Below are 12,443 nucleotides of genomic sequence, written 5' to 3'. Positions count from 1 at the left end.
GAGTCCGTAAATTAAAAGTACGATAATCTAAACTAGTGATTCGTCCCGCGACTATGTTTCATGTGTGCAACAAATAAAAATGAAGAAGTGTTTGATTTGTTCCTTCCTTTTAAGCTCTACGTATACAGTAAGGGTGGCGCAGGCCGTTATAATACGCCTGGATTTAGACTTGACTTGTAACTGTGAAAAACAATTTTTAACATTTTGGTTACCAGGCCAGTTATTGAAGATAAGGCCGCTAGTACCGGGTCGATTTTAGGAAAATGTAGATTTTTTTATGACCAGTGACAAATGTTTGCAGATTAGGCCGTAATGGCCTATTGTAGACCTGTTCCCAATTTTGTTCACCTGGCGCTCTCCTTCATGAACCCTGCATTTTCACGCTTTCTTTGGTAATCGCTCGTTGATCTAAGCTTTGTGTGTGTGTTATTTCAGATGTAACATTAAATTCTCAAATCTTTAATAATAATAATAATAATAATAATAATAATAATAATCGTATTCTCAGAATTTATATTCATCCCAGCAAGACTTCTATATATACCATTGTGGTACAGTATTATGTTTTACCTGCTTCTTGATGGAGTCACAATTATTCCTCATGTGTTTGTGCGACATTTCTTACAAAATTCGTAATATTTGTAATTACGAATGTAATTTGTTTCTATTAGTAGGTTGTGTCCCCTTTGCTCTTTACGCTTCGCTAGGGAGGCAGCCCCAAATTAGTGAAGCACTGCCTTAGACACCAGAGGTGGATCTAGAAGGTACAAACTGGGTGGGGGGCAACCAGAACCGAGAATATGATAGATGCATCATGAGCTTACTATAAACTTTTAAAAATATATAAATATGTCTAATAGCTTCAATTATTTTGTCAGTCAGAAAACTGGGGGCCTTACGCGTCCCCAGCCCCGACCTAGATCCGCCTCTGCTAGACACATGAAGCAAGAAGCAGGATACTCAAAATAATGCAAAGATTTAGAAAATTTATGAATTGCGAAAATTTAGCGAACCATCGCTTCAGGAGGATTATGTTGAAGGAGGAAGGGTCGAAGAAAGTGGACCCTCCAAGATATGGTTCTTATTTTGTCATGACCTGCAGTGCGTTATAGATTGTCCGTCCCTGACGTAAACAACCAAAATCTTAACTTATATTTGAGAGAATAATATTTTCTGACATCAAACCAAACAGTTTATATCAATGCCTATTATAATAGTATTTCCTCTTTCTCAATTGGAAACTATGAAACTAAGCTTCATTTCTGCAATTTTCTTATCACGATTGCACATTTAAGGACACTGTGCTAATGCTATAAAAGTGAACAAACTAATAATTTTTTTTTTTTTAAATTTCATATGACTGTTAATTGAAAACCATGGCAACAATAAAATATGGCCGTATAGTTTGTCTGAAATTTCTGGATTCGTATGCAATAGCAAGAAAATGTGTAACTAAATTTCTGAGTTTTCTTCAATTTAATACTCCAAATCGCAATGGTTGAATACAGCATTCTCAAGCCGTAAGTACTTTCATCACTCTTAACCAATTTCTATTTTTCATGTGTATTTACAGGATAATTTCCACTAATCTTTCAGTCGAATATCCGAATTTAAGTGTAAAGTGGTGGTAATTCTTGTAATTTAATTGTTACAAAAACTTATATATTTAATGCTTTCCTGTTTTATGTTCGTTTTAAAATTGGCCTGTTTCTCCGTTTTCAGTGGATGGCATGGTGAATTCGGGGGAGCAAAATTTTAGTTGCTTTCACATTCAGTTTACTTCGACCCTTTTTGTCATTCGGGGGCGCGGTGGCTCAGTGGTAGAGCGTTCACCTCTGGTGCTTGGGGTCCCGGGTTCGATCCCAGCCTCCGCCAAGTGAACTTTGTGGTGGACAAACACCGTGCTCGTGGGTTTTCTCGGGGTTCTCCCGTTTCCTCCCACTTTCTTCATTCCACCATTTCACTCATCTCTCATAATCACCGTCTCCTTTAGCCTAACCGGCATAACCGTGGGACGTAAAACTCAGAGATTTCATTTCATTTCATTTCATTTCCTTTTTGTCATTCTTAGTCGCAGTCAGTGGCGAAGGGTCATAAGAGGCCCTGAGGCCCGGCCTACCCATTTAGTTTCAGAAATTATAATTTATAAATAATTCATTTTTCTTGCACAGAATGTATTATAATTTTCTAAGTTGAAAAACATTTATATTGTTCGGTAAAGAGATCGTGGTTAGCACCACTGCTGGGAGGCTCACTGAGCAGTGTCTCAGGCGGCAGTAGAAGTACAGCCAAGCTTCTCAGAAAATCCCGTAAGAGAACGTGCTGGTAATAACCATTGAGACTTGCGAAAGAGACCGGCCTCAGCGTTTATCGACTTTCGTTTCTACATAAAGCGTTTCTCTCGAAACCTTCGATTTCGATTCGATATGTCAAACAAATAAAGAGCAAGAGGACGTAGGGCCCCATTCCGTATCAACTTTGGTTAATTTTGAAGACTATAACGCGACGCAAAAGCTGAATCAAGCAATTCTAAAGGCGCTACGACTATTATCGCAAACTAATTCCCTTTTATTTCGTTATGTTGGCGCAAACCCGTATGAAATCAGACTCGTTGAGTTCATTAGAATTGCGTAGAGAGTGTCCGCCTTATGGAGAGTCGTTTTGACGTATGATTAGCATCATACTAAAGACCTGACTACTGCAAGGAACATAGGGAAACCATATAGTCGTTGGCACTCTGACAATTATTGGCACTTTCCTTAGTTTTTTCTCTTCACTAAGGAAAAATGAATACGTGTTGGTAAAAATTTCCTGCAGCTGGCAGCTCTGATCCTCTGCCCGCGTTCCCTTTGTTTGTTTTGCCGGGAACCTTTCAGTTGGAGGCAAGCTCTAGTCGACAGTGGAAGCTATTTGGATTTTTCAATTTTGCAGGTAATTCTTACACTTTTTGTTAAGGATATCTATCGGTTTAAGAGAAATGTAATTAGTATGCTATTGTTTAAAATGTTCTAGTATTTTTTGCACGAGAGCAATGGGGTCTACTAATCATTCCAATGGTATGTTTTCAACCGATTTGTTTGTCCTTCGAGTGAATGCATGGGGTGCCAATAACTGTACGAATGAAAATATAAAACGTCAGTTATTGGCACTAGGGTGCCAATCACTGTCTCTGATGCTGAAAAATAAAATAGCTTGAAAACTGTCCGATAATGCTTTTCATCTCTACATCTATTCTTGGTCAAAATTTTGGTTTCCTAATCTAATAAGTAACAGTTATTGGCACAGTGCCAAGAACTGTATAAATGACCATGCCAATGACTGTAAGGATTTGCAGCAGAATAGGTTCTGGTAATGAAATACGTATTTATTTATTTATTTATTTATTTATTTATTGAAACAGAACACAACAGGTATTATACCCAATTACAGTGTTCATCTTTCATGAAATAATATGTTTACAATTTCCCTTTTAAACCTTGTGAGGCAATCAGCGTAAATATCTATATTATTTGTAATTTTTAAGAGTCTGTTGTAGGTTGCACTAATCCTCCATGTTGGCGACTTATTTAGGATATTAGTCCTTGCTTTTGCACAATAAAAGAAGTTATAGTTTTCTGGACGTGTTTTCCTACCTGGAATGCTTATTTGAAAGCTCGAAAGCAATTCGTTGCAGTCTAACTTATTATTAAGTACCTTGTACAAAAATATCATGTCAGATAACGTTCTTCTTTGTTTGAGGGTTAGAGTTTCAAAATTCCTATTTAATGAATTAGTGTTTTCAGTTCTTGGGAAAATGTTTGTTTCCTTATATACAAGATATCTAAGAAATTTGGACTGGATTTTTTCTATTTTTAGTGAGTTAATTTTTGTATCTGGGTTCCATACAAGCGTCGCGTATTCGAGTTTGGATCGCACGTAAGTTTGATACAGTTTATGAAGTGTGGCAGGTTTACGAAACTCTCTACTAATTCTTAGAATAAACCCAAGATTTCTGTTCGCTTCATTTATTATGTTATCAATATGAGGTTCAAATGTAAATTTCGTATCATACATTACTCCTAAATCATTGACAGTACTTACAATGGGTAGTTGAGTTTCACTAATTGAATATTTAAATTGCACTGGTTTTTTACGTTTTGTAATACTCATGATTTTACATTTACTAATATTTACATTCAATAAATTTCTTTGACACCATTGCACCACTGAATTTATGTCTTGTTGAAGTTGATTACAGTCATTTATGGAATTTATACATCTAAAAAGTTTGAGATCATCGGCATACAACAATTTGTGGGAATACGTTATACATCTAGGAAGATCATTTATAAATATTACAAATAGTAGTGGACCCAAATTTGACCCTTGTGGAACACCAGATAGTTGCAAGTATTCGGTTGACTTGTATCCCTTATATACAACGAACTGCCTTCGGTCTCTCAAATACGACTCGAACAGCCCAATTAACTCTGCGGAGAAGTTAAATTGACGAAGTTTCTCTATTAGTACCTTGTGATTTACTCTATCAAATGCTTTCGCAAAATCGGTGTAGATAATATCTACTTGACCACCTTGATCTAGGGTTCTTGCTACAAAATTGTTAAGAACACTGAGATTTGTGACTGTCGATCTACCCTGGACGAAACCATGCTGGTATTCTGAAATTGATAGTTTTATGTGATTTTCAATCCGTTTATAAATAATAGATTCAAACACTTTAGCAAAAGTACTCAATATTGATACAGGCCTATAATTTTGAATATCTTTACCATTATTAGACTTAGGAATGGGACAGACTTTTGTTATTTTCCATTTACTGGGGAATTTACAAGTAGAAATAATTAGGTTGAATAAAATATAGAGTGGAAGTAGAAAGTGTTCTTCACATCCCTTTATTATATAATCTGGAATACCATCAGGTCCTATCGTTCCTTTCCCCTTCAGTTTTCTTATTGCTTTTTTAATTTCAGTCATCTCAATTTTTAGAATCCTTAATTTGTCCAGTGTCTCATATGAGCTGTTACTATTACTACTACTATCCATGATATCTTCGTTATTATAGACTGACTGAAAATATGTAGCAAATGAATTTGCAATCTCGTCATTACTAACTAATTCTTGGCTATTGTATGTCAGCGTGTCACAATTAAGGTGTTGGGTCTTAGTTTTAACAAAAGTCCAGAGCTGGGAAGGATCAGTTTGTAACGTGTTTTCTGTATTCGCAACGAAGTTACTATATTCTGTTCTAATTTCTTTTTTAAGTTCATTTCGTAACTTCTTAAATTCTAGGTAGTGATAAGCTATATTTCTGCTACTGTGCTTAATTGCCCTGTGATGATGGGCTTTTGTTTTTATTTTCCTAATTATATTCTTAGTAAACCAAAACGGGTACTTTCTATTTACCTCTTTTTTGAGAGGAATGCACTTATCAAAAATATTACATATTGTATTATAAAATGATTCTGTAGCTGTATCAACCTCAGAATAACAGCTAAGGAATGTCCAGTCAATATTTTGAAGTTCAGAATAGAGTTGCCTAAAATTAGCTTTTCTAAAATTATATGTGCAGATATTACTTTTTTTGTTTATACCTAATAATTTGTTTAATTTTACTGTTATGGATAATGCTGGGTGATACACATCCTCCTTAACTAAAGGAAATATGTCCCTAGTGACTGTTACGCTGTCTAAGTTCGAAAGTACTAAATCTAAAGTTTTTCCAAGATTATTCCTAATGTTATTAAAAGATGCTATATTGTACAGCGACATAAAATTATGTAAGCATTGATATTTGGCTGAGGTATTCAGAAAATTAAAATCTGTGCCTGTGATTTCTGGTAAGTTAAAATCACCAAATAAGAGGATAGTGCAACCTGGCTGACATTTTGACTCTATACCTTCAAAAACCTCTTCATACTGCTCTACCTTTGAATTAGGTACAAAATATACAATACAAACATATATGGTCATTTTATCAGTTGTAATCTTTGTTAATATACAATCTGTACTTATTTCAGAGCAGTCTATAGCAAATATCTTATATTTTTTCAGCACAGCTAGTAACACTCCCCCTCCCCTTTGTTTCCTTGTCTCTTTTAGATTTCTATCACATCTAAACACTGAATATCTGTCATCAAAGAGTTCTGTGTCATAGTTGTCGCTTTTCAGCCACGTTTCACTTATTCCAATTATATCATAGTTTGATGACAAGATATTACAATAGAAATTGTGCGTTTTGGTCCTCACCCCCCTTGCATTTTGATAAAAGATATTTAGGAGTGTGTTGGTGTCTTTTCTTTGTTCCTTGGTATTTTCAACTTTCACTTCTTGCAAGTGACCAGATTTTTCATGCTTCACTTCCTTACCTTTGCTTAAATCCTCTCTATGTCAGGGCATCACCTTCCCCCCTCGGCCTCTTGTAGTTGTCAATCTTGTGTTTCTCCTGCATAGTTGAGGAAATGACGCACCATCACTTGTCCTTGAACAGTGATCCATTCGCATTGTTTCCAACTCACTTGAACCACCTTGTGAAGAAAGTTCACTCTGATCACACACATCACTAACACTTTCCAGCTCTTCTAACACAAATGGTTTATTATCAATGTACACTTTATCAAATCTTAAGAAAGCGCGTTTACCTTCTTCTCTGGCTTTTTTCATGTGCACCGTCAGTTTCTTTCTCACTTCACGAACACGCGCGGAAAAGTCCTCAAATATTATAGTGGGAGTCCCTTTTGCCTTATACGCACTTCTTAAAATCTCTAACTTCCGTTTATATGAGAGAAATTTCACAATAATGGGTCTGTTCCTGCCTCTGCCTAGTCTATGCGCTCGCTCAATATCGTGTTCCGAGAGTTCAAGTCCGAGGCGTTCTTGAACAAACTGTCTCACTGCATTCTCACAATCCTCCCAAGTCTCATTGTTCTTCCCTTGTAAGTTTGTAAAAATTAGATTGTTCCGTCGCGAAAAATTCTCAAGCCTATCTATTGTATTTCGATTCATTACAATTTCTGCCCTAAGTCTTTTATTCTCCTCTTTCACCTCTCTTAACTCACTCAGCACACTTTCTAACCGTTTACAAAATTCAGCATTGCTCTCGCACAGGCCATTCATCTTCCTTTCCATTGTCTCCAATTTCGCAAACACATCCTCCAGGGTTCGGGGCCCAGGGTTGGTCTCTAAACCAGCTATGACTAGCAGAATTGAGACAACTACTCCTACAAAGAATAAATTAACGTTACTTCGGAAATGTATGCTATGGGGATGGCAACACTTCACACGCAACCTCGCGTTGAAGAGTCCAACACTAACTCTCCAATATTCAAGCGACACCCCCATGATTTCACGCTTCACCGATTCCTGGAGCACCTACAAACACGTCTTACTTCAGCGATGATGTTTCAAATGGATTTTGCAATGTAGGTAACAGTTGACTGGAGTCGGATTTCTTTCATGTCACTTTCATTAAAGGCGTATCTTCGTATCATTTTACTGGATGTGACTCCTGAACCCACGGACTGTTTCTCCAGAAACTCATATAATGTTACATTTATCAGCGATTTCTTCTTACTACACAAACAATACTGTATTCTGCTACAGATTAATGTGCAAAGAGATATGAACAGTGCACTCTTGTCGACAAGAAAATGTAATTTTTTGCCTATAATATGCCTATTGAAATTATTTGTTCATGTAGTTTAGTTCAGGGGCGGACTGGTAAAGTTTAACCCACGCGGCTGAGTTACAGTTAGCCACCATCAAAATTTATTATAATAGTTTGAACTTTGAGTTACAGCAAGAAAGTATTTTTCAAAACTCAGCTAGTCGGCCATGAATTGCGCGTGGTCAGACACAAGCATAGTTATTAACAATGGCGAGCTAGCCTAAGTCAATGTGAATAACGGAGTAAAGAATCTCCGGTAAAGAAAAGTCTGCTGTGAGATTCAAAATGTTAGTCCCAAACGTCTGGACGGTTATGGATATTCTTGGTGTTAGCAACATGGGCATTTAGTTTCTACTTCTTTTTTAATGGTAGGGCCTAGATCAATGTCAAACTTAAATTATTTCATATAAAATTAATTAGAAAACGTTTTCTTATTGTTGCAGAAATCGGCACATAATGCCAAAGATTGGAAGAAAAAGATACGCACTAGAACAGAGAAGTGCTTCCCTTGAAGCAATATCAAAAAGTGTAGGAATAAAGACAGCATCGAAGTAGTACGGCGTTCTTCGGTCTATCTTACAGTTCCACCTGAGAAATCAAGATGTTCAACCATCTTCCGGACCACGACCCATTTTAGAAGAGGAAGAACTATTGTTGGTGGAATTGTTAATAAAATGTGCTGAAAAGGGTTTTCACAGAAAGAAACAGGATATTCTTAAAAGTGTTCAGGACTTTCTCGTGAAACATCCTCGTCCTAATCCGTTTCCAAATAACATGCCGGGAGATGGATGGTATAAATCGTTCTTTCAAAGAAATCGTACGGTTGCGGAAAGAACGCGCGAATCTGTTAAAAGTGCGAGCGCTTGTGTAACAGAAAACGACATAAGATCATATTTTCATAATATACAGAAGTATTATGAAGCCAATAACCTTACAGATGTTCTGCAGGATGCAACACGTGTTTACAACGGTGATGAAACTAACTTTTTGCTTTGCCCGAAAACTGGAAAGTGTTAGCGGAAAAAGAAGTAAGTAACGTGTACGATGTAGACACGCGGAAATGCAAAGGAGTCTTTAACAGTTATGTTTACTTTCAGTGCTGCAGGTGACGTAACAACCCCAATGATAGTTTTCCTTTATGTTCGTGTGCCTAATGATGTGGCTCTATCTGTGCCTACAGGATAGGGCATCGGTCGCAGTGAGAACGGGTGGATGAAAGCCGAAGTATTTTATGGATATATAGGTAATGTGTTGTATCCGTATTTAAAATCGAAAAATGTCAAGTTCCCGATTATATATTTTGTGGACGGTCATAAAACTGATCTTACTTACCAACTTAGCGAACTTTGCTGCAAGCTTCAAATTGAACTCATTGCTCTGTACCCCAATTCTACAAGAATATTGCAACCTGCTGACGTTGCCGTATTTAAACCATTGAAGGATGAGTGGAAGCAAGTGGTACGAGAGTGGCAACTTTATAATGAATTGCAGTCTCTGACGAAAGCTAAATTTGCTCCTCTGTTGAAACAAGCAGTTGACACTTACATTTCGCCATCTATTATACAAAATAGATTTAGGGCATGCGGTTTACACCCATTTGATCCCAACAACATAGATTACACTAAATGCCTTGCAAAACCAAGACAAACAGTTCAAGACATACGCGGTGGTAATGAGCAAACTTAGGATGTAGTATTAACCAGAACCGAGTTTGAAAGTATAGTAGGAACTGATGTAATGAGAAGACTTCAGGAAGTTGACAATGAACAAATCCTTGTAAATAAGAACGAAGAATTCCATGTACTGTATCGCTTATTTCAACATTTTATAGATAATAGTAGGCCTAAGTTTTCGGTAGAGAGATGTGTTAATCTTCAGTAGGGGCAGGTGAACAATCAGCAAGGTTCACCTGTATTCTCTGCAAGTATCCAAAACAATGATTTCAACCACTCAGATACTGCTAGTGATGCTCGTACACTTTGTGAAGTAAACCCTAGTACACCCACCAATGGAAGTACTACAGATGCAAATGTTTTACAAAAAGGTTCCAGCTCAACTCCAAGAAAGCTAACCACCGAACACCCGTTGCTGCAAGATGTTTTAGTATGGCCAGAAACTCCTAAGAGAAAGGGGAAACGAAATGCAGAAAGACGGCCGTTTGTAATAACGTCCCATAAATATCAAGCTAATTATTTTGCACGAAAAAATGAAGAAAGCAATTAGCTGAACAAAAAGATCAGAAAGCAAACAAGGAAGGTGTCTGAGAGAAAGGAACAAGAGTTAAAACGCAGAGGAAAAGCATCTGCAAGAAATTAAAGTATGAGGTCTATCTCGATTGTTCAACGGAGATAAGCGGTCCTTCAACTTCTAACCTTGAACAAGACAAAGGGCTGACTGAATCACTACGAAATGGAACGCTCACAAGGAGGCTGAACTTCGATTCATCAGCTGCGCGAAGCAACGTAATATCCTGCAAACACTGTTTTCAGCCATTCTTTTCGGGAAAGATGGATCTTGAATGCGAGTTGTGCCACAGCAAATATCACAGTCGTTGCATTCCAAAGTACCATAAGGAACACATACCAGAAGATATAGAAGATGGATTTGTGTGTCACGGGTGCTACGTTCTACAGGATGACAGTGAATGTGGTCACAGATGAGGACGAGTTTAATGAAACGGATTGAAATAAATCATTGAACATACAATTTTGTTTGTACATTTCCCGTTTTTTTTTGTTTGTTTTTTGTTTTAAAAATATGTTGTCCATTCCCCGGTTTCAATTTGTTTTTACTTCATAATGTTCAAGGTCTAAAATGTCTATTTCTTGTGTATTAATAAATAAAATAATTGATATTACTTCCAGTCAGGCCTACAAGCCTTATTTCTGTCAATCGTATCTTCTACTGTATGCTTTATAATGGTGCCAATAACTGTCCTGATTGGGTGCCAATAACTGTTTTTTGAGTGCCAATAACTGTAAGATCATTGTCATATTACAAAATATATTTTTATTGCCAAACTTTACATTTGTATTGTAATTTCTCAACATATTATTCAATTAGAGATTCCCAGAAAGTTTATATTAAAAAATCGCCAGTATATGTTATAAAATAAGTCTGTTATAAAGATATGAATGAAAACAAATCCTTAAAGTGCCAATAACTATATGGTTTCCCCTATGTTAGTCGAACTATTTAGTATAGCACTAATCACACGTCAGAACGACTGCATAAGGCCCTGTGTGTTTTTGAGATATTGTGAGTGACATTTTTTTCTTACATGTGCAAAAGTGAATGAAAGAAAATATCAGTAAGTGGAAAATATGAACATAATATAATTCCTACTAAAGAATCTTATATGTCAGTGGTCTTTTGAAAATTAATGTATTATTAAGGAACTAAGGCCAACGCCTGTGTTGAAAATAGAACAAACAGAGGGCAAGAAAGTTCTGCATGCATTGGTACAAAAAAGTATTTGGGTTTGTTGACATATAAAGAGCAGCGTATAAAAAATATATTTAATTATGATTCTGCTTTTAAAGGAGAATTAAGTGAAACACAAAATGACTTGATAGAATGCTTGTCATGTGTTTTGAACAATATAATTAAAAACGAAATGTTACAAGCAGAGTTTGTTTCAACACAAGTAGACTAAACAGAATGGGCCTTATGCAGTCATTCTGAAACGTGATTAGTGCCTTACTAAAGAGTTCGACTAACATATGTTTCCTGCTGTAGTCAAGCCTTTAGTATGACGCTAATCATGCGTCAAAACGACCCTGCATAAGACGGCATATGTTTCTTGTAAAGCGCAGATAATGTGATAATCCATCTTCCCACCCGATCACACCCAATTAAAACAATTAAATCGCATTACGGCGAATTAAGATCAGGTATGAGTCACATACGTGAATACCATTATGAAAGTTGAGATTCGGATGGAATAAAAAGCTGTCGATGGACTACAATTACTTTAAAGTTAGGTGAATTTGTCTTCTTGTTTCTGTAGTAAAATATTTATGTCTAATCTGTTTCATTTATTATTATTATTATTATTATTATTATTATTATTATTATTATTAGTAGTAGTAGTAGTAGTAGTAGTAGTAGTAGTAGTAGTAGTAGTAGTAGTAGAACGTTGGGCCTACCCTCTTGAAAGTATCACCCTTCGCCACTGGTCGCAGTTCCATAGAAGTAATATGGAACATATAAAAGTATTATTATTATTAATTTGACATTATCACGTCTCTTATCCTGGTAAATAATTTGATGTAAATTATGTTATTGAATAAAGTCATGTCCTCAAACCCGGATGACTTTCAAGAGAAAAAGCTGTGACTCGGAAGGAAACAATACAAATAAGGAAATTTCGCATTCATATAATAGAAAGGTACATTATTTATTGAAAAAAAGAAATTTCGTTTGTTTCTAATTAAACATAAACGTATTATAAACCAAACATAGAACATCTACGAAAACTAGATCTTAAGCAATTTGTCTTCTAAAGTGGATCATATGTCCTGATACGTGGATCATAACCCATTTCTAACAGCACAAAAACACGAAAAAATCTAAATGAATAATAAATGGAAAGCAAGATGTAATAACTAACTCAATCTATAATGACATCATTTCCTAGTATAGGGTTAAACAATAATTTCATTTTAAGTGTTTCTGAAACAATGCACTGTCCAGAAGGAAATGTCTGTTTTTCTCTGACACCAACACAGTCTTCATGGAACCACATATTACACGAGCTGCATTGAATCATTTCTGAAGC

At 36.1% G+C, this 12,443-nt stretch overlaps 2 protein-coding genes across 2 annotated transcripts in view; both read left to right on the top strand.

Moving 5' to 3' along the window:
- The window catches only part of LOC145675705 (uncharacterized), a 110,771-nt gene extending 100,093 nt beyond the window's left edge, over positions 1-10,678 (top strand). Inside the window, exon 7 of the mRNA XM_081746319.1 lies at positions 8,107-10,678. Within this exon, the coding sequence (XP_081602445.1) occupies positions 8,107-8,120 (14 nt within the window). The 3' untranslated portion in view covers positions 8,121-10,678. The remainder of the gene's footprint in view (positions 1-8,106) is intronic.
- The window catches only part of LOC145675707 (uncharacterized), a 65,947-nt gene continuing 53,751 nt past the window's right edge, over positions 248-12,443 (top strand). The window contains exon 1 of the mRNA XM_081746322.1: positions 248-1,520. The gene's annotated coding sequence lies outside the window, so the exon portion shown is untranslated. The remainder of the gene's footprint in view (positions 1,521-12,443) is intronic.

Source organism: Thermobia domestica, chromosome 18 (assembly GCF_964235325.1).
Source record: "Thermobia domestica chromosome 18, izTheDome1.hap1.1, whole genome shotgun sequence".
Lineage (NCBI taxonomy): Eukaryota > Metazoa > Arthropoda > Insecta > Zygentoma > Lepismatidae > Thermobia > Thermobia domestica.
Note: the sequence above shows the minus strand (reverse complement) of the source record. Positions and strands in the feature narration are given on the sequence as shown.